The 22,540-nt window shown below is 37.4% G+C and overlaps 1 protein-coding gene across 1 annotated transcript in view; it reads left to right on the top strand.

Moving 5' to 3' along the window:
• Positions 1 to 22,540, top strand: part of ARHGAP6 (Rho GTPase activating protein 6) — a 539,651-nt gene that overhangs the window by 424,617 nt on the left and 92,494 nt on the right. The window contains exon 2 of the mRNA XM_032285896.1: positions 1,326 to 1,485. Within this exon, the coding sequence (XP_032141787.1) occupies positions 1,326 to 1,485 (160 nt within the window). The remainder of the gene's footprint in view (positions 1 to 1,325; positions 1,486 to 22,540) is intronic.

The raw sequence follows: 22,540 nt of genomic DNA, 5'->3' as shown, positions 1-22,540 counted from the left end.
CATTCTTATGCCTTTGCATTCTCATAGTTTAGCTCCCACTTCTTAGTGAGAACATACAATGTCTGGTTTTCCATTCCTGAGTTACTTCACTTAGCATAATAGACTCCAGTCCCATCCAGGTCTCTGTGAATGCCATTAATTCATTCCTTTTTATGACTGAGTAGTATTCCATCGTGTGTGGGGGTGGGGTGGGTGTATGTGTGTGTGTGTGTGTGTGTGTGTGTGTGTGTACACACACACACACATACACCACAGTTTCTTTATCCACTCATGGATTGACGGGCATTTGGGTTGGTTCCACATTTTTTGCAATTGTGAATCATGCTGCTATAAACATGTGTGCAAGTATCTTTTCTGTATAATGACTGATTTTCCTCTGGGTAGCTCTCAATAGTGAGATTGTTGGATCAAATGGTAGTTCTACTACACTGTTTTTCATAGCAGCTGTACTAGTTTACACTCCCACCAGCAGTATAGAAGTATTCCCTGTTCACTGCATCCACACCAACATCTATTATTTTTTTATTTTTTGATTATGGCCATTCTTGCAGGAGTAAGGTGGTATGCATTGTGGTTTTGATTTGCATTTCCCTGAAATTAGTGATGTTGAGCATTTTTTCATATGTTTGTTGGCCATTTGTATATCTTCTTTTGAGAATTGTCTATTTGTGTCCTTAGCCCACTTTTTGATGGGATCGTTTGTTGTTGTTTCTTGCTAACTAGTTTGAATTTGTTGTAGATTCTGGAAAGAAATAGAAAATCTGCATAGAAATACATATGGTTATTAGAAACACATATCTAATTATTAGAAATACATCTCTAATAACCATATGTATAGAAGCATCACCATGTGCCCCATGAATATGTACCATTATTATTTGCCAATTTAAAAAAATGCCCTTGCTGCAGCCACTGGCATACAGTAGGCTCTCGATACACATTCATCCCCCTGTATCTGATGTACATGATGGCAATTAGCAGCAGCGCAGTTTTTACTGTTACTGAGATACAAAACTTAAAAGTTCCCATGTGTTCCCATAAAAAGTAGGAAATAGGATCCTCACAGTATCTTTCTACATAGTTTCCTTAGGCCTATATGCATAATGAGATGAGGTTGTGTAACCCAGCAGATACTGGAGATTTTGACTTTTGCAACTGACTGAGAAAATCCACAGTGAACTAAAAGAGGATTTGACTTTGGGAATTGAGACCCAATTTTGGAACACAAAGGTGGTTTGCCTGACTTTATTACTAAGAGAAGATGAGATTTGTGAGAGGTAGGTGAACTCTGTAACAGTTTATTTTTTTTTTCCTTTGGCCTACAGGGTGATTTCACCTGGAACAGCATGTCAGGCCGCAGTGTACGGTTGAGGTCAGTCCCCATCCAGAGTCTCTCAGAGCTGGAGAGGGCCCGGCTACAGGAAGTGGCTTTTTATCAGTTGCAACAGGACTGTGACTTGAGCTGTCAGATCACCATTCCCAAAGGTAAGGCTTCCTCTGCTTTTCTGCTGGGGAACACTGCAGGTCAAATATAGGCTCTGCCAAAGCCATGAGCTGTGAACGCTTCTCATACCTAATATTCACACAGGAAGGAAACTACAGCTTCTTGGTTGTTGGCTGACATTAGTGTACATGTTTGAAGGACATGTTAAAGTGGGACGATTTTCATGTCAGCTGATATGTTTATTTAAACGGAAGGTCAACTTGGGTCATTACAAAGGAAAGCTGTGTGTACATAAACAGCCTATATGAATTCAGAACAACTAATTAAAAAGAATTTTCAGAAAGGTCATCTTAAAGGGTCAAAAGAAAAGCTGTGTCTATCTAAGTTTTGTTTCAAAATAAGCCATTTGAAAAGAATGCCTTAACACTCTGTTAAACTTGTCATTTGACCCTATGGCAACTCAGAATCAGGGATTTTACCAAAGTTAACTCCTTTTTATCCACTTTTTCAGCTGGTGCGCTCTATGTTGCACTGGAGCCAGTGCACACCTGATTGGCTATTTGTTTTGTAAACAGATCCTGATTCCAGTGAAGATGAGATACATGTACTTGAATTTCTTGAATCCATAAAACGTTGTCTCTATATGTTTACTATGTCTATAAAGGCACTTTATAATTTGTATTGATATGTAGCAGACAGCTACTTTGAGGCAGAATGAAAAACTATGATATACAAATCGAGTAATATGCCATGAAAAGCAACATTGGCCAGTGGGCCTGAAACTTAAAGGAAAGCAGAAGACAGATAGGAAGCTTCTAGAAGCTAGAATATTGCCTTGGAGGATTTTGCTATCTGCAGAACTTCTCTTCTACTTTTTGTTTTCTTCTGGAGGAGGTTGAGGGGATGCTTCATGAATATTTGTTCATAAATAGTTCATATATATATATACACACAACATATGTGCATATATACATATACACATATACACCCAAATATGTGGTTCTCAAGCAGGGTTGATTTTGCTCCCCAGCCCCTAGGGACATCTGGAAATGTCTGGATATACTTTTGGTTATTGCAGCTCAGAGGATGGATGCTTCTAGAATCTAGTGGGTAGAGGCTGAGAATGCTGCCTAACACCCTATAATAAACAGGACATCCCCCTGCAACAAAAATTATCAGGCCCCAAGTGCTAAAGTTGGCTTACCTTGCTTTACACACATATATTCACATTCTGGCACCCACACTGGCAGTAGTGGAGTTCTCTTAGTTCAGCTGTGGCTAACAGAAAGAATGCTGGCTTGGAGGTCTAAAGACTAGGATTTGTGAACTCATCCTGTCACTCATCACACGTGTGAGCTTCAGCAACTCGCCTTTGCAGTAGGAGGCTCAGTTATTTGACCAGAAAGAGTAACACAAAAACACTGACCAGAGTTTTTCTTGGGATGGTGAGTCTTAGGGCCATGTTTTGCCTTGAAGCAGGAACCTGAGACTCCACTGGAGATCATGACAGAGTTCAGACAGGCAAGGTAGGCAAGGCCAAGGGGCTGACAAGACACGCATATTTCATTGGCATATGCCTTGCACCTTTGGCTTTCTTGTCACACTTTGTTCACTACCACAATCACAGCATGCTCTTTCTAAAAGGAAATCCTCACCCCTGTTTTATTTTTTCATGCTAATCTCACACATAGAAGCCCTCAGCTCAAGTAAGAAGAAAATCACTTGGGCACTTGTGAAAAATAAATACTAGTGACCGTCAGGCCATGTCACTCTTTTCCTTGAAAAAGGCTCTCCTGCCTTACCCGATATTGATTTGGTTGTAGGGTGAAGATGAGGCCTGTTCTCCCTCCCACTTAACTCACAAAGTGGCCCATGTGGGGCCAGGCCCAAGAGTTTTTGTCTCCCTTTAATGAGCACAGACATTCTTTTCGTTCCTAAGGAAAAAAAGGAAATATTGTTAGCAAACTCAATTTGTAGTGAAGGGAAATGATAACTTTGAAAAGTTTTTGAAACTTGGATTGAATGCACATCAGATAAGATATCAGGGAACAGATACTCTCTGTGACTTTGTTTTAAAATCCAGTTGATTTGATTTTTCTCTTTGTTCCTGCTTTTGAAAGAGTCCACTAAACAACTTTTACCAAAAACAATTTTATAAAACTTGTCTACCAGAGGCTCTGTCTGCATTGATTATTTCTGAGGCTGTGTGGTTATCAGCACATCCAGGGAAAGATTTGTGCTGTCGAAATGTTCGAAGATATTCCTAGGCCACAGCAGTTATTTTTTTATTTTCTATCAAAATAGGAACTAATGATTTATAAAAAAAAAAAAAAACAATTTCTCCCTTATAGAGGAGAGAGGGAATTGTATGGCTGGTGAAAGAAACAGATACCACTTGAGGGTTTCTGAAGCTATTGAATTGGGCATATGAATATAGATATCAAATATTTACTGAGATCCTTGGAATGTGGCAAGCTCTATGACAGTAGCTTTGGTCTAAGTGTGGCCACTTGGTCCCCTTGCAAACCTTCAAATGGGGGTTCTAAACAGGGTCAGATTCACTGTGTGAATAATTTTCACAGGAAAATAAATACTGTAGCCAGGACCTAAAGCCTAAAGAAATGATATCAAGCCTAATAGGATATAATGAAAATCATGTATACAATGAAAATGGGCACATAGTTGAGCTCACATTTCTGTTCTCTGTCACATTAGGATGATCATAGGGATTTATTTGGGGTTATCTATTTGCAGAACCCTCTCCTGTGAGACTGGTGCTTCCAGGGTTCAAATGAATGCTATTTTAACATCAGCTGCCAGAATTTACCATAGAGAGGAAAGAATTGAGGATGGGAGAGTTTGAAATTACTGGATGATTTCCTAAAATGGACCACAGAGGTGGAACCCAGAGTACAAGTGGAGTGTTTGACCTTCTTTTATGCTATAATAATAGATGGACATTAGTTTTATGGGCACTGATGCAAGTGAGTTACAAAATGGTGGGAAAGCATGTGGGATTTTACTCCAGATTACTTCTCAGCATCCAGCAAAATAGGAAGCAATTTAATCCATTAGGAGTGAGGATGGAGAGGAGGTCCTGGAAGTTTGAGGAAAGAGGAGAGTGGAAGAGAGAGCAGCTAACGGACCAGCAATATCACAGGATTGCAGGACAGGCCAAAAGGTCTGTTTGAGGTTAGTAGCTGGGAATTTTAAATAAAAAATAAACATGCTGGTAACTAAACACTGTTAAGCTAAATACAGCACTTCAAACTTTTAATTTCCCAGCCTTATTTAATCCAAATCTCCTCTTTCGAGCTAGTATTTTCTAGTTGAATTCAATGAAGTTGAAGAGGGACATGGCAGTTGAGAGTATATCTGTAGTAGGCAGAATAATGGACCCCCCCCACACACACCAAAGATGGCCATGTCTTCATCCCTGGAACCTGTGAATATGATACCTCACAGGCCAAAAGGAACTTTGCAAATGTGATGAGTTAAGGTCCTTGAGATAGGGAGATTATCCTGGATTGTCTGGCTGGACTCAAACTAATCACATGGGTACTTAAAAGTGCTGAAACTCTCCCAGCTGTAATCAGGGAGAGATGGGACTATGGAAGTATGGTCAGAGAGATGCAACGTTGCTGGTTTCAAAGACACAGGAAGGGGCCATAAGCCAGGGAATGCAGATGGCCTCTAGAAGCTAGAAAAGTCAAAGAGACAAATCTTCCCCTGGGCCTCCAGAAAGGAGCAAAGCTCTGCTGACACCTCAGTTTTAGCCCAGCGAGACCCATTTCAGACTTCTGGCCTCCAGAACTGTAAGATGATAAATTTGAGTTGTTTAAGACACTAAGTCTCTGATCATTAGTTACAACAGCACTAGGAAACTAATAAAGTTATCCAAGGGAATGATTATAATCCCACAACACAGAGTCTAAACTGGATGAGAAAGGAAATTAGGAAGAAATATAAAAGATAAGAATAAATAATATGAAGATGTCAATTATGTCATTATCTATAAGCTGAATGTGATTCCAAAATAAGATACCAACAGAATTTTTCTTTTCGGTAATTTTACTAAATTAATCTAAACATCATCTGGGAAAATAAGTGAAGGTTGTCAGGGGAAATATGATAAAGAGGTAAAATGGAGATTAACACTGTTTACTAAAATGTGTCACAAAACTATAGAATTAAAAATGAACCAAAATATATATGAAAATTTATTAAATGTAAATATGGTACTTCTTGTAATGGGAAAAAGATGTGTTATTTTTGTATTTGAGACAATGAGACAATCATTGTTAAGGAAATAATAAATTGATATGGAAAAAAAGATTCAAGGATAAAATGAAACTATAAATGATGTACCAGAAGAAATCATAGTTGGATATATATTTTTTTACACTAGGGAAGGCCTACCCAGAAAACATAAACAAGAAGAGAGGGACAAATTTCACTACATTTTTAAAAATAGAATTATCTGTGACAGATACGCAAATAAATAAAACTTTATAGCACATTTGACAAACTAAAGACTAACTTCTCAACTACATAAAACTTTATTACAAATTAATATAAAAAATGTAAAATATAGACAAATTACAGGTGGCTCACAGAAATATACAAGTGGTATAAATAGATTTGAAAAGATGCTCACCCTCACATTCATTAAAGAAATGCAAGCTAAACACCAAGGAGATTATTTTTCTCTCAGATTGTTATGGTTCCAAAAGTTGGATGATATACTTTATGGGGAAGCAAGCACTCTCATACACTGTTGGTAGAGGTATAAATTGTTGCAACAAGGTGCAAGGCAATTTGGCAACATTTATCTAAATTGTATGTATGTATGTATGTATTTTTTCCATGGCTTTTTGAAGAACAGGTGGTATTTGGTTACACAAATTAGTTCTTTAGTCCTGATTTGTGAGATTTTGGTGCATCCATCATCCAAGCAGTATACATTGAACACAATTTGTAGTCTTTTATCCCTCACCCCTTCCCTCCCTTTCCCTGAGTCCCCGAAGTCTATTGTGTTATTCCTATGCCTTTGCATCCTCATAGTTTAGCTTCCACTTATTACTGAGAACATATAATGTCTGGTTTTCCATCCCTGAGTTACTTCACTTAGAACAGTCTTCAGTCCCATCCAGGTCACTGTGAATGCCATTAATTCATTCCTTTTTATGGCTGAGTAGTATTCCATCACATATATATACCACAGTTGCTTTATCCACTCATTGATTGACAGGCATTTGGGTTGGTTCCACATTTTTGCAATTGAGAATTATGCTGCTATAAACATGTATGTGCAAGTATCTTTTCCGTACAATGACTTATTTTCCTCTGGGTAGATACCCAGTAGTGAGATTGTTGGCTCAAATGGTAGTTCTACTTTTAGTTCTTTAAGGAATCTCCACACCATTTTCCATAGCAGCTGTACTAATTTACACTCCCACCAGCAGTGTAGAAGCGTTCCCTGTTCACCACATCCACACCAACATCTATTATATTTTTATTATGGCCATTCTTGCAGGAGTAAGGTGATATTGCATTGTGGTTTTGATTTGTATTTCCCTGATTATTAGTGATGTTGAGCATTTTTTTCATATGTTTGTTGGCCATTTGTTTATCCTCTTTCGAGAATCATCTATTCGTGTCTTTAGCCCACTTTTTGACGGGATTTTTTTTTTTTTTCTTGCTAATTTGTTTGAATTTGTTGTAGATTCTGGATATTAGTACTTTGTCAGATGTATAGATTGTGAAGATTTTCTCCCACTCTATGGGTTGTCTGTTTATTCTGCTGACTGTTCCTTTTGCTGTACAAAAGCTCTTTAGTTTAATTAAGTACCAGTTATTTATCTTTGTTTTTATTGTATTTGCTTTTGTGTTCTTACATTTTTCTAAATTTTAAATGGCACAACAATTCTACTTCTAAGAATGTATCTCAGAGATACATACTTGTATTTGTTGGGGTAGGCTAACTAACCACTCTGTGCCTTAACACTATAAAAGTTTCTTTCTTGCTGAAGCACTATCTAATGCAAGTTGGCAATGGGGTGAGAGGGGTAAACTCTGCTCCAGGCAGTTATTCAGGGACCCAGGCTTCTTGCATCTGGTGGCTCTTCCTTCCTCTATATCCATTTACCCTGGAGATGCACACACTGAATAACTAAAAAGATAAAATAGCCAATGAACTTAATTTGTTACCCCTTCTAAACTTAACATGGTTCAAAAGGAGACTTTTGAAAATCCTTTTGAGAATCTGGAGAAGTCTTTAGTGGTTGAATTCAGGAAGCAATGATTTTCCCTGTCAGCCCAAAATTACTCCATGGAGGCAAGCATGGACTCTTCTGATTATTCAAATGGCTGCTCTTGGCATAGGCTTTTGGATCAGACTATCTAGTTTATAAATGGCCAACTCTTAGTAACAGAACCAGGAAACAAATGTAAAAAATAGTCAAGAAATTAAGCAAAAACTAATGGTCTACATGAACTTTTCACTATTCAAATACATCAAAGGAGCCCTTTTTATATATCAGGTAGTATGTTAGGTCCAATTAATATTATTTTGGTAACATTTTAATATAAATTGTCAAAATCAGGGGTTAGCAACTGATCCAATGCCAAACCCAGCTTACCATTTGATTTTGTAAATAAAGTCTTACTGAAACACAGCCATGCTCATTCATTTACATATCATTTATGCCTGCTTTCACTCAGTTTGAGTTGAGTAGCTATGACATCATCTCAAAAGTTTACTATCTGTCCCTTTACAGGAAAAATTTGCTGATGCCCGATCTAATGTAAAATGAGAGAAAGTAACTTCTTTCTGCCACAATCAGTACAGCATGTTAGTGTAGGCAATATGGCTTAACCTTATTATATTGTAAACAAATGTTTTCAGTTCAATGATTCTATGAGAGAGAAATACATATTTCTGTTTTCTTTACAGCTGACTTTTTTTCTTGTATCAGTTCATTTCTGATATCACAATTGAGAAAGGTTTTGTTTATGTATTTTGAAAACAGTATATGGAATGAGGAATGGCTGATGGTTTAAGAAAATATGGACAATAGTCTCATAAAAGAGTACCCTGATGCCTCAAAATTGCTCAATTATATGGCTTTCTTATAAAATGAACCCTCACCATTATTCCTTAGGCAATGTCAAACCCAAGTAAACAACTCAGTGAAATAAGGAAAATTATATTCTTGCTAGGCCAACATTGCAGCTGTCTTCGGTTTGTGATTTAAATGTTGATTTAAAAAATAAAAGTAACTGGGTGGACAAGGAAATTGAGATTGGGTGTTTATATAACAACCCTTGATAGAAAAATGTAACTGTCCTATTTCTGTTATTCTTTCTGGCAATGCCCAGCTGAAGAGCTGATGTGCTAGAACTGTCTGCCAAAGCCTTTTGTGTAACTGAGAATAAGATTGAAACCTGGTGCAGAAGCCGCAAAATCCACTGTAGGTAGAAATGCCAATGGGAAGCAAACACCACAAAATAGGGATTATCATGGAATAATGAGACCATTGGGACTACAGACCCTCAATAAAGGTCCCTATTATGTGAACTGTGGAGCTAATTGTACCTTCTGTGTGTCTCCAATCAGCTTTTCTATGATCTTCACACAGAGGATGGTGATTTTCCATGGGGTAGGGCTACGTCTTGTCTTTGATCCGGAATACCAGCTGTACTGCCTAATATACCAGTGGCCCTCAGCAAATCGTTGAGATGTGAATGAATGCATGTAGGCATATTATTTAATAATAAGCATTTAAATTAAGTTCCTTCTCTCACTCTTCCCTGTATCTCTAAAAAGCATTGATCACCTTTCTCTCATTTCTCCCAGTGTCTCCAGTAATGATTTTAAAAGGACCTCAACACTTCCTTACTGCTTTACTTCATGCTCAGTTTCCGGTTTTCCCTGATGGTCTCACAGGGTTGATGTGAGGTTTAAATGAAGTAATAACCATAATGAGCTTAAATCACTTCCTGACATCTTGCATACTCTCCACAAAACTTATCCAACACCATCATCATCGTCGTCGTCATTTTTGCCATCACCATATCACTTTGTACTGTATTTCCCCTCAACCCCATGTCATTGCATCATTATGCTTCATTTTAATTATAGCCATGGACTCTCACCTACTTGTCTCAATTCAGGGCTTCTTTATTCTATCTACCACCGTAAAATCACCATAGTGAATCTGCAACCACAGTAGCTACTCCTTTGTTGAAAAAACAAACAACAAAACAAAAGTCCCAAGACTCCCTATTGTCTACCGATCTGACTATCAAAGCTATTTTATATGAAATACTATTTCATATAAAAGAAGAAATCCATTTAGTTTGCAGCCTGTTCTCAGGATGTACCACAAACTTTTATTTGTTTATTTGTCTTAGAATAGCAAGTTGCAGATTTTTTGTCCACAACCTATCTTCAGTGAGAAGTACATTTTATATCTCAGTCCAGGAAATTCATGAAGCCAAACAGCTTATCTTTATCAGAGATACATTTGGATATTCTTTATACTATTCTCTTCTATCCTCTTCTGTCTTATTCTCTTTCAGTTTCAAAATACATTGTCGTGATCCACTAAATTTTCTTAATTTATTAATAGGTTATAACCCACTATTCAATAACACAGTCTTGGAAGGTATATGAAATAGAGAACAGGGAATCACAAAGGAAACAACAAAAATATCAGTATGGAAAAATTAGTTGTTCTTTGTTGTGGCTCTCAGAGCCTTGTTAAAGTAGATGGGAACTTTTGTTTCCATAGGGCCATGGTGATGAACCTAAGGCTGGAACCATACCTGAGTATTTTATGCCTTCTCTCTGTAGAGCCAAACTGAGGGAGTGACACCCAGAGGGCTTTCTACACTGCCTCACTGCTCTTTCTGATAATACCAATGGATATGCAACCTGAAGGAGGTATATATGTGGAACTTTAAGTTCTAGCTGAGATAGAGGATTCAAAACTGTATCAAAAGGAGTTCCTATCATCAAGGAGTTCCTAGTCAATAGACAGAGAAAACAGGAATACATCAATTATCTTAAAAGATAGAGCAGTGGATATGATCTGTCCAAGTTGACTTTGGTGACCCTTATAGATAGAAGCTGCCTCATCCACCTACTCTAGTAAATACCAAAAATGACAAAGACATTTTCCTGCAAGTTATTTTGTAATTTTCTTCTTGGATGCTCTTCTTATCACCCTAGGACTTTTACCATGTAAAGTTCTTAAGTGTCTGCTGCCACTATATGATCCTGTGTTGGTCCCAGGCAATTGTGGAATTATTTAAGCCATGTACTTTGTACCATGGTATTGCAAATGACTTCCTTTATGTTCTCAGACAACATAGTTTTCTATCCAAGTTCTTGTCTCAGCTGGCCACATTTACACATATTTATATGTCTTGTTGGAGCAGCAATCACTATTGCACAAGACTTTGGCATCTTGACCAAAACTTCTGTGACTGCAGTTTCTGAATATTCTGCCACCTTTCAAAGATTTCAAGACTGCACTATTATCTCTGTTGGGATCATGGCCCAAAATAAACTTGACAATTATGAAGAATGTCCCATCTTTAAAATATTAACAGGAGCTTTCATTTTTGCCTTTTTTCTTGGTTTTCCCATGGGCAAAATAAAAGCAAATACATATACATTGAAATTAAATACTGAGTGTATTTTTTAACCAATCAGCCTTTTTAGGTCATTTCGAATCAAGCCCTCAAGATTATTTAAAAATTCAACTAGTGGGTGTTACTAGAGTTTTACATATGGAAATCTCTGGAAAAATTGTTTAATGGGTTTTCACTTAAGATAGATGTGGGCAAACTAAGCTCATGGGCCAAAGCCAGTTCACTGCCTGTTTTTATAAAGTTTTATTAAAACCTAGCCATCTCCATTTCTTTCTGTATTTCCTATGATTACTTTAGTGCTACAGTGGCAGAGTTGAGTAGTTTTGACAGAGACTTTTTGGCCCACAAAACCAAAAGTATTTACTATCTGGACCTTTACAGAAAAAGCTTGCCAACCCCTAATTTGAGATTAAAATAATAGTAATTCATTGTTATTACTTATGCAGTTGATCAACTATACTATTCCTGTTCTTTTAACTTTCTTCATTATTTTAATTTCATGATGTAGTAATTATATGCTTTTTAATGATCAGATTTTTGTTATTCTTAAATGTTTTAGTGCTTATATTATAGTTATGCATGCTTAATGACAGATTTATCCTGAGAAATGCATCATTAGATGATTTTGACATTGTGCAAAACATGATAGAGTATACTTACACAAACCTAGATGGCATAGCCAGTAACACCTAGGTGATATGGTAAAGCCTACTGCTCCTAGGCTATAAACCTGTACAGCATGTTCCTGTACTGAATATTGTAGGCAATTGGAATGTAGTGGTAGGTATCTGTGTATCTAAACATAGAAAATGCATAGTAGAAATATTATATAAAAGATAAAAATATAGTCTAGCTGTATGAAGTACCTCCATTATAATATCTTGGGACCACTGTCTTATATGTGACCTGTTGACCAAAGCATTGTTATGTGGTGCATGACTGCATATATGACCAAATATTTTTCCAAGGTGGGATGAGTTCATTTGGTGGCATTAAACAAGAAATAAAAGTTAATATTTTTATGACTGGTTTAAACAACTGATGCCACCATGCAGTCTATATGCACATAAGTTATACATTAAATGGGTGACTTTAATAAGTCAATCTTCAGCACAAGTTATTAGTTTACTCTTACTATCTTGTTTGATGACTGAAAAGTTAGCAGTATTCCCTTCTCATGTCCTAGAATTGCAACACCTTCCAGTGCCCAAATCAATATTGGGAAGCAGAAAGAAATCACTGAGATTGGCTTGAACTAAGGTTTGTTTCCCAAGGTTGGGGTGAGAAGTTATCCCAGGATGAGCTGCATGGAGGGTGAGCAACTGACAAACTGGAGCCAGGAATAATTACAGCAGGTGGGTTGAGGAGAGCAGGATAGAGATGGATTTGGATTAAACACCACTGGTATACGGAAGAACATTGTTATCTTCTGCCATTGCAGAGAAGTGATAGAGAGGAAACTATTTTTATATTTATTTGCCTTGGTGTCTAGCACAGTGCCTTATACATACCTACAGTACAATAAATATTTGAGAAATTAAATGAGATACATTAAAAATTCAATCATGTTACATTTATTTATATAGTGTTTCCATAGCATATAGAATTGTTTTGAATGGCTCAAAGGATAATCAAAAACAAAGAATGGAAAAGGAAAGGATAGGGAGTATAATAGTTTCATTTAATCATATCATCTTTTCAGCTACTGAATCAGAAAGAGCTGTTTTCATGGGAGCAACTGGCAGCAAATTTTAGGCATTTCCAAGACTTTTAACAAGTAATGATAAGACTCCCAAAATTTGTGTTTTTATTTTCTTAACTACCCACAGTATTTATTTGGGATAAATGATTTTTGTGTTTTTGTTCTCCTACGTACTTTCTTTCTTTACACCCTAGGAATGAAATATAGCTTAAAGAAATGATTTGGCAAGAACCATTTTTTTTCTGCCCTGATATTTGGAAACTTCTGTCTCTGCAAGTACAGTCCCTACCTAGACTAAGCTAAAAGTATTGCTTTCTATTTAAGGACTGTTCGATGAGAGATACAAATTCAGGAGACTGGAAGGACATACTAGCTCCTTGGTTATGAAAAGTTAGCAGCAGAACTAACTTATATAGCTTTGAAAAAATATGTATTTTTTTAAATCATAGAACTTGACTGCGGAAAAAATGACAGCAAGTAAAAGATCCTTCTAAGGCATAATTTGATCATTACCAGTTGTTACAGCAAGCAGTGATCACAAAGAACACCTAGTTAACGAAAAATGATAGTTGAGCCTTTAAACCCATGGCATCTAAACCATGAGATCAGCTCCCTACCTCATGTTTTGACAGAACAAGGAGACATGTTCAACAAATCAAATATCTTAATGATTTTTCTGTAATAGAAAAACACTTGCTTTGAGGTTCAAAGATCCAGAAGTTTTTTTTCCCCCTCTTGAAGATGATATAGAAATATTTTAGAACTAATTACCCTGCCAGAATAATTTACACAAAACAGAACAGGTTTCTTAGTGTTTAATTGAAAGCATGGTGACCTCCAAGAGTCGACTCCTATTACAGCAGTGAGAGACTCACAGAATGTTCTTATTTTCTGACCACAAATCTTTGATAATTTCACCACTACTTCAACATGTAAACTGTGGGGATTAGTACATTTCAAAAGTACTTTGGGGAGCCTCAGCCCTAAGGAGAGGCATCTCTATTGCTTAAGAATACCGTAAAACATTTTCATCCCCAGGGAAACGTAGACACCTTGGAAAGGGATTTTGGAAATCCTAGCCTACAAAGTGCTAGCAGGAAAAAGAAAGTGTTTAATTCACTGGGACTTATATCAAGAAAAGTGACCCAATCACCCTGTTCCTACCTGCCTTCTTCTATTTCAATTAAAGTTAATGGAAGAGCTGTTAAGTATAAGATGATAAATAAGCCAAAAAAAATTGATAACATGAGAGTTTAAATAACGAACAATCTAGAGTATGTAAGATTTCTTGAAGATCACACACACACACATACACACACACACACGCACACATATACATACACATGCATTCAGCATTGCCTGAATGATGGGACGAGTTTGGGCTTGAATACGTTGTTTTCCATTTTTTCTATATAGATTGTTTTCTTCCACAATTATTATTTTCCCCTCTCTTGAACCCTGGTTCCTACTTAAACCATCAATCTACTCTGAATTTGCAATTTTCTCATCTTTTTCACCAATATAATTCTTACTTGGTAAAGGGGTGGATTATAAGGAATCAAACATTAAGAGGGTTAGTATAATCAGGAAGGAAGGATTTCCTAAACTAAGCTGGTAGAAACCCCTACCAAAATTCAAAGACCCCAGAGAGGGATAACTTCATCCTTCAAGACTGAACTCAAATATTAGCCTTTGCAACAGAACTGGAAGCAGTCTCCTCTCTTCTGTCCTAGAACCTAGTAAATGTCTTCTCTTCAGTGAAGCATTTCTTCATACTGCTTTTTTTTTTTTTTTTTTTTTGGCGCCCAGGCTGGAGTGCAGTGACACAATCACAGCTCACTGCAGGTTCAACCTCCCAAGGCTCAGGTGATCCTCCTGCCTCAGCACCCCCACCCCATCCCACCCAGTAGCTGGAACTACAGGCATGTGCCACCATGCCCAGCTAATTTTTGTATTTTTAGTAGAGACGAGATTTCACTATGTTGCCTAGGATTATCTCAAACTTTTTGCTTCCACCTGCCTCGGTGTCCCAAAGTGCTGGGATTACAGATATTAGCCACCATGCCCAGCCTCATTTTGCCTTAAGTAGTTTTCCACTTGTCTATCTCTAGCACTGAATTTTGAATTTTCCAAGACAGAGATAGCATTCATTCATCTGGATTCATATCACCTAGCTCAGAATCTCATCTATTGATCAGTCGATGGGTGGATGATCAGTGTATGGAAGATGACATTTAAACAGGTAACTATTATATTATACATAATATTCCAAAGCCAAGAAGAGTCATCATTTTATATGGTACAACATCCCTGGGCAGAGAATACTTGCTTAAGAATAGAGAAGAGATCTCTGTCTTGGCTCCCTTCTGAAATCTCTGGGATTCATCCCGGGTTAACTCTTAAACCAGAGCATTGCATTGATTTCCCTTTCCTGGACCACGGCATTGGTCCCACTGGTTTCCCTTTCCTGGGTTACTATTCCACTTTCCTATCAGAGCTGCTGTGCCTTCCATTTCTTGGGATAGACTTTGAATATGAAGCAGGCAACTCAAAGTAGAAGGAGCAATTTTGAATTTATTCCACTGGGGGTGGTGATGGCAGTAAGTAGATCCTATGTCCAGCCCAAGTTGTCCTCAGATACACCTATTTTCCTGTGTAAACTTACTGGGCCAATTTAACTTATGTTGCTGGGATTAATCATTAGAAAGCACCAAACATGGAGTACAGGCACAATGAATGGCTCCCAAGTGCCAGGGTCCATTAATAATATCGTTACTTCTTTAACAAACCTCCTGTTCCAAACTGGAAATAAAATATCTTCTTCAGTCTTTTTCTTGCCTTATTTTTTGGAAGGTCTGTGGCTTGAAAGCCACATAAAAAAAGCCCTCAAAATGAGAAATAATGAAATTAAAGAATGAATTTTAGTTTTAGTAAAGGATAAAATATGGTATTAGTAAACCTTTTTACAGGATATCCACAGATTGTATAACTCACTTAATTCACATTGATATGTACATATATATTTAAATAGATGTTTTATTTTAAAAACAATATTTTGGATTACAGAATAGGCATTGGAGCTTAAAAAGTAAACAGATTTCTGTACTAATCAACTAATCAGTTTCATGAATGCAAATGAAAAATGCTCTCTGGATAACTTAGGCAGAAAATGGATTTAGAGAACCTAAAGTTTGGAATCTTATGACAACCTAATAAGCCACCTATGAAAACATCACCAGCCCTATAAAAACAAATCTGGTCCATCTTCTTAGCTGTCCCCTCCCTTTCTAGCAAACATGCTCCACTAGAATAGCAAACATAATAGATATTTCATGTCAGCTTAGGCACATGTTTTCTTTCAGATCGAGAAGATGCAAATAGGAGATTATTTCACTAGTTTCAGCGTGGCTTGTGAGTCACCTCCCTTCTTGTCACTAAATTGAACTTCCAATTCTGTGGAGCAGTACAGGCCTCCATTTTCTCACGTGCTTGATAAAATGAGTTTCCAACCTTTGTTTGAATACATCTGGTACCTGGGAGAAAGGACTTAATTATTTTTAATTTTGGAATAATTTTAGATTTACATACAGTTACAAAGAAAGTATAGAGTTTCCTCATACACCTTCCCAATTTTCCCTGTTAACATGATAACATAACATCCATGCTATTATGTTAACTTTAATAACATAAATTTGTTACCTTCATACATTTATCACTGCTAAGAAACCAACATTAGTGCATGGCTATCAACACAACTATAGACTGAATTCAGATTTCACCAGTTTCCACACTAATGTTATTTTTCTCTGCCAGAATCCTATTCAGAATACCACATTGCATTTAACTGGGTATCTTTTCTTTTTCAAATACAAACATTTATCCTGTAAAACAGCTTCTGCGAATACCTTAGCTTGGGCGTTCTGGTCCAGGGGCTCCTGGGAAGTTGCAGTCAATCACAGATGGGGCTGCAGTCTTCTTAGGGCTTGACTGGGGCTAGAGGAGCAGATTCCAGGCTCACTAATAAAGCTTTCGACTGGAGACTTACCACTTGGCCTTTTGCATAGGACTGCTCCTGACCTAGTTTCTCACAAAGTGGTGGGATGCAAGACAGAATACAACCAAAAGGAAGCCACAGTGAATGATGCTTTTTTTTTTTGAAGCAGCTCATTCCACTGGTGAATAGTTCCATTTGCTGGCTAGACTGTCTTCTTATGATATTTTCCTGAATTTTCATTCTGGCCCATGGAGGGCCAGCCAGTAAGTCTCTTCATCTACCATGTTTAGTCCTCTAAGTAAAACAAAAGAACCACAGTATCTCCTGAGTCTTCCCTTAATGCTGAACAGCATCCATTCATACAACTGTTGACCATCAGATGCTGTTCCTTACCTGATCTTGCCCCACCCAAAGGAGAAATAAACAGTTTGTACAAAGAAATATAAGGCTATTTCCTCAAGAAACTTGGCTTATTCCCCCATCTGTAGTAATAATTTGGTAGAAAGATAACTATATACAGACTCCAATTTCTTTATAAATTAAATTGCTATTGTGCCCCAAATTCAGAGTGATACATAAAGGCTTAATAATTCGTAAACACTTTTACATTGTTCTGTTTAAAACAGAAACTCGGATAAAGTATAAATTGAGCATTGAGACAGGTAGGAAAATATGAATGTTTTGTTCATATTTACATAGTTTGGGTTCATAGGTGCTCTCTAAGTTGAGTTATACATAGACCAATGGTTTTCAATTGGAGTGAGTTTAGACCCTGGGGGACATTTGGTGATGTCCAGAGACATCATTTGTTGTCACAACAGGGCCGGGGTGCTCTGGCATCTAGTAGACAAAGGCCAGGGAATGCTGCTAAAGATCCTATGAAGCACAGGACTGTTCTCCACAGCAGAGTTATCTGGCCCCAAATGTCACTAGTGCCTAGGCTGAAAAATCCTGGCACAGATTATATGCAATTTCTAAAGGGCCACCTCCCACTCTGCCACCCAAGTGTATCTTTTTAGATCATTTTCCCCTCACTTTTTCATTGAGCTCTCCTCACTGCCTATGAATTCCTTTGGTTTGCTTTCTCTGAGAGTCTATTTTTCTGGTCCAAGTACATAGTAAGGCAGCTTTGGCTGATGAAACAGGGGAGATGGTGCCAAAACACATTCTTTCAGTCTTTTCTCAGCAGGATTTTTTTTCAAAAATTTGAATAAGCTAGGACCTTCCTTTTAGGCTAGAGTGGGGTTGCAAACTCTGAGGCATGCCAGGTAATGTAAGTGGGTACAGTGGCCCAGGGTTAGGTGCCTATGCTGCCTTGGGGCACATATGAGGATTGTGAGACCCACTGCCGCCAGCTATTCCACCTTCTTCAAGAGGCTGGAACTAGATATGTATGTGAACTTTCCAAGATTTTGCATCAGGACTCAACTTTTTATAAAACTTTGTGTGGGCTAAATACCATTGGAATAGTAGGGGACTGGATATGGTCATTTTGCACCCATGAGACTAGATCTTTGCCTGTTTGTGCAGTAGCAGCAGAGGACGGCATTGTCCCCAGCAGACATTAGTGACTCTTTTTCGACATCATTTTATATTTTATTGCATGTGATTTCTTTTCCTTTCCAATAATGTAATCTTCATTGAGCTCTGCAAATGAAGGAATTTAAAAGGGCTTAAACAACCAGTAATTAATTTGTTTATGTGTAACTAGTACATTGTGAGAATCTCTATAGGACATCTTTCTCTGGCACATATTTTATCTTGATACTGGATGGAAGATAATGATAACCAAGTGACTTGTTTGTTGAATAGGGCACACTTAAAAGCCAGGTATTTGATTTTATTTGATATTTGATTTAATGTGCATTAGTAGGACATTAATACAAGTGTTGTGTGAGTACTGCAAGTAGGCAAATGGCAGGGTGAACTTCACTCCTTAAAACAGTAAGCTCAAGGGACATGAACTACCTAAGCTGTTTGATTTTGTTCCACGTGTTCTTTTAAAATGATCTAAGACAAAGAGATTTAATTGGTTAATTAGTGAAAATCTAGTAATGAAAAGTGTCTGGTTAATTCCTGGAAAATGGGGAATTTGAATAAATTTAAAGATAATGTTTGAATTAGGCAAAAAAGAAGTTAATTCTTATGTTTGCATAAACACAGAGATTGGAGAATTGCTTTGTGTTCAGCATTTACTCTTTCAAGTGACCATTCATTTATTTAGCACATATGTATTTTGCACCTCCTGTATGGCTGGGAGCATGCCAGTTTCCAAAAATAAAACTAGGACTGTGAAAAAGTTTTTTCTCTCAAGGGCAGCAGTTAAGTAAATAATAGCCACAATACAGGGTTTAAGAGATCCAGAACCACTAAAAGAGATGAAAATGGGCACAATTTTGTTTGAGAACCAACAGATTCCAGAAAAGGTGAAGAATAAGGTGGTCTTTGACACAAGTCTTAAAAGAGTAGGCACTTGCCACACATAGATGAAAGTAAGCGTAGCAAAGAATAGATCAGTTATGATTATTAACTATCAACTAGTCCATTTTTTTTTTTTGAGATGGGATCTCCCTTTGTCACCTAGGCTGGAGTGCAGTGGCACAATCTTGGCTCACTGCAACTAACCTCTGCCTCCTAGGTTCAAGCGATTCTCTTGCCTTAGCCTCCCTGAGTAGCTGGGACTAAAGGCGTGCACCACCATGCCCAGCTATTTTTTTTTTTTAGTAGAGAGGAGGTTTCACTATGTTGGCCAGGCTGGTCTCAAACTCTTGACCTCAGCTGATTCACCCGCCTCAGCTTCCCAAAGTGCTGGGATTACAGGTGTGAGCCACCACGCCTGGCCCACCTTTACCACTTACTTGCTATTCATTCCTGGATACAGTTGATCTCAGGGAGGCAGTGAGTAGAATGGTGGTTACCAGAGGCTGGAAACAGTAGCAGGGATGACAGGGGAAAAGAAATGCTGGACAATGGGTACAAACATACAGTTAGAGAGAAGAAATAAGTTCTAGTGTTCAACATCACACGCGAGCAACTACAGTTATCCTGTATTTCAAAACACCTAGAAGAGATTTATAATGTTCTCAGCACAAAATGATAAAAGTTTGAGGTGATGAATATCCCAACTACTCTGATTGATCTTTATATATTCATGTATCAAAATATCATATTTATTCCATGCATATTTACAACTATTATATATCAATAAAAATCATGAAGATATTGGTAATAGCTAACATTTATTCAACATGTGCCATGTGTCTAACCTTCTCACCATCATTGTTTTCTCTGACACTCACAGTAACTCTCTGATACAGATACCATGATGACTGTTTTACAAATAAATAACAAGAAGAATTGATTTCAATGTGCTTTGGGTGAGCAGCGCTGAGAGAGCCCTGATTCACCTGGATACGAATGAAGTGTACTGCCTGGTTCAGTTTTACATCTCAGAGCTTTTGTAAGTGGAATAAGGTGTGTGCACAGAAATCAGGGCAGAGTTAAGCTCCTTCTAAGGAGTGAGTCAAGTCAAGTATTTTGTGATTTGACTGGATCATCTTATTTTAGATATCTTCACAAAGATATGAACTATCAATTCAAGGTGAAATTTTAACTAACATCAGGGAAATGAGATGGCCATTTCCCTCTGGTGTCAGGAGAACCCCTCTCCAAGAGGCAGAGGCAAGAGATTCTGTTTCTTTTGGGTTTCAGTTGCTGAAATAAAGGACTTGCCGCTGGTCTATGGGCAAACTTTCTTGAGAGCTGTCTTTGCATATGACCTCTGAATTTTGTTCACTGCATCATTGTTCTAGGGGTATATTTAGGGCTTTGTGATTGTACATTTCAACATTCAGCTGTTGAGTGAGACAGTATTCGAAGGCATGATGCCCTTGATGTCAGCCATTCCTCAAAGGGGTTGCTTATTATGGAACAAAAGATATTATGTGCTTCAATCTAGAATTTAAAAGCATTAACTGCAGTTTTTCAAGCATACATATGTAAATAAAAGTTATCTGTCTTACTGTTTTCAAGAGAAAAGTGAATCTTTACATTTGTTTTAGTGCTACTTGTTTCTGATATCCAAACCTAAAACTTCATGGTCACAAAAAAGTATAAATTAAAACATGTATACCTATGCAACAAACCTGCACGATCTGCACATGTACCCCAGAACTTAAAGCATAATATAAAATAAATAAATATTTGAAATGATGGACATGCTAATTACCCTTATCTGATCACTATACATTATACATATCAAAAGATGTACCCCATGAATATGTAAAATTATTTGTTAATAAAAAATATTGAAAATAAAAAAATTAAGTGTTCTCTTAATGAAAAATAAAATGGGCTATAGCACAGATAACATGAGGAAATAGTCACTAAAAAAATCGAATCAAGAATGAACCTTGAAGTAATCCATAGACTTGGGGTGATAATGATGTGTCAATGTAATTTCATGGAGCATAACAAAGGTACCGCTCTGGTGAGTGATATGGATAGTGAGGAATGTCATGGTGGGAGAACAGGGGGTAAATGAGAACTCTCTAGAACTTCAGATCAATTTGTTGTGAACTAAAAATTCTAAAAAACAAAGTCTCATTTATATGTGTGTGTGTGTGTGTATTCGTATGCATATTATGTATGTATATATACATACACATACATATATATACGTATATACAAGCATTTACACACACACACCCCTAATAACTTTTTTTTTAATTGTATTTTGGGCTCTGGGTTACATGTGCACATCCTGCATCTTGCAGGATTGTTGCATAGGTTTATACATGCCATGGATGTTGACAGTCTCCATCCCCACCCACCCGCCCCCACCCCATTGCCTACATCAGGCATTTCTCCCAGTGTTATCCCTCCCCATCTTCCCTGCCCCCATCTTCCCCACCCCCACACCTAGCCCAGTGAGTGTTGTTATCTTCCCTGTGCCCAAGTTATGGCTGCATAGTATTCCATGGTGTATATGTGCCACATTTTCTTTGTCCAGTCTATCATTGACAGGCATTTGGTTGGTTCTAGGTCTTTGCTATTGTAAACAGTGCCAGAACGAACATATATCTGCATATGTATTTATAATAGAATGATTTATAATCCTTTGGACATATACCCAGCAGTAGGATTGCTGGGTCAAATGGAATTTCTATTTCTAGATCCTTGAGGAATCGCCACACTGTCTTCCATAAAGGTTGAACTAATTTACACTCCCACCAACAGTGTAAGAGTGTTCCTTTTTCTCCAAGTCCTCTCCAGCATCTGTTGTCTCCAGATTTTTTAATGATTTCCATTCTAGCTGGCATGAGATGGTATCTCAATGTGGTTTTGATTTGCATTTCTCTAATGACCAATGATGATGAGCATTTTTTCATATGTTTGTTGGTCACATATATGTCTTCTTTTGAAATGCATCTCTTCATATCCTTCGCCTACTTTTGAATGGGTTCGTTTGTTTTTTTCTTGTAAATCTGCTTTAGTTCTTTGTAGATTCTGGATATTATCCCTTTGTCAGATGGGTACATTGCAAAAATTTTTTCTGATTCTGTTGGTTGCTGGTTCACTCTAATAATTGTTTCTTTTGCTGTGCAGAAGCTCTTAAGTTTAATTAGATCCCATTTGTCTATTTTGGCTTTTGTTGCCAATGCTTTTGGTGTTTTAGTCATGAAGTCCTTGTCCATGCCTATGTCCTGAATGGTATTGCCTAGGTTTTCTTCTAGGGTTT

The sequence above is a fragment of the Sapajus apella genome, unplaced genomic scaffold (genome assembly GCF_009761245.1).
Source record: "Sapajus apella isolate SASKATOON/1434 unplaced genomic scaffold, GSC_monkey_1.0 scaffold17, whole genome shotgun sequence".
NCBI lineage: Eukaryota > Metazoa > Chordata > Mammalia > Primates > Cebidae > Sapajus > Sapajus apella.
This window is presented reverse-complemented; position numbering and strand designations above follow the sequence as displayed.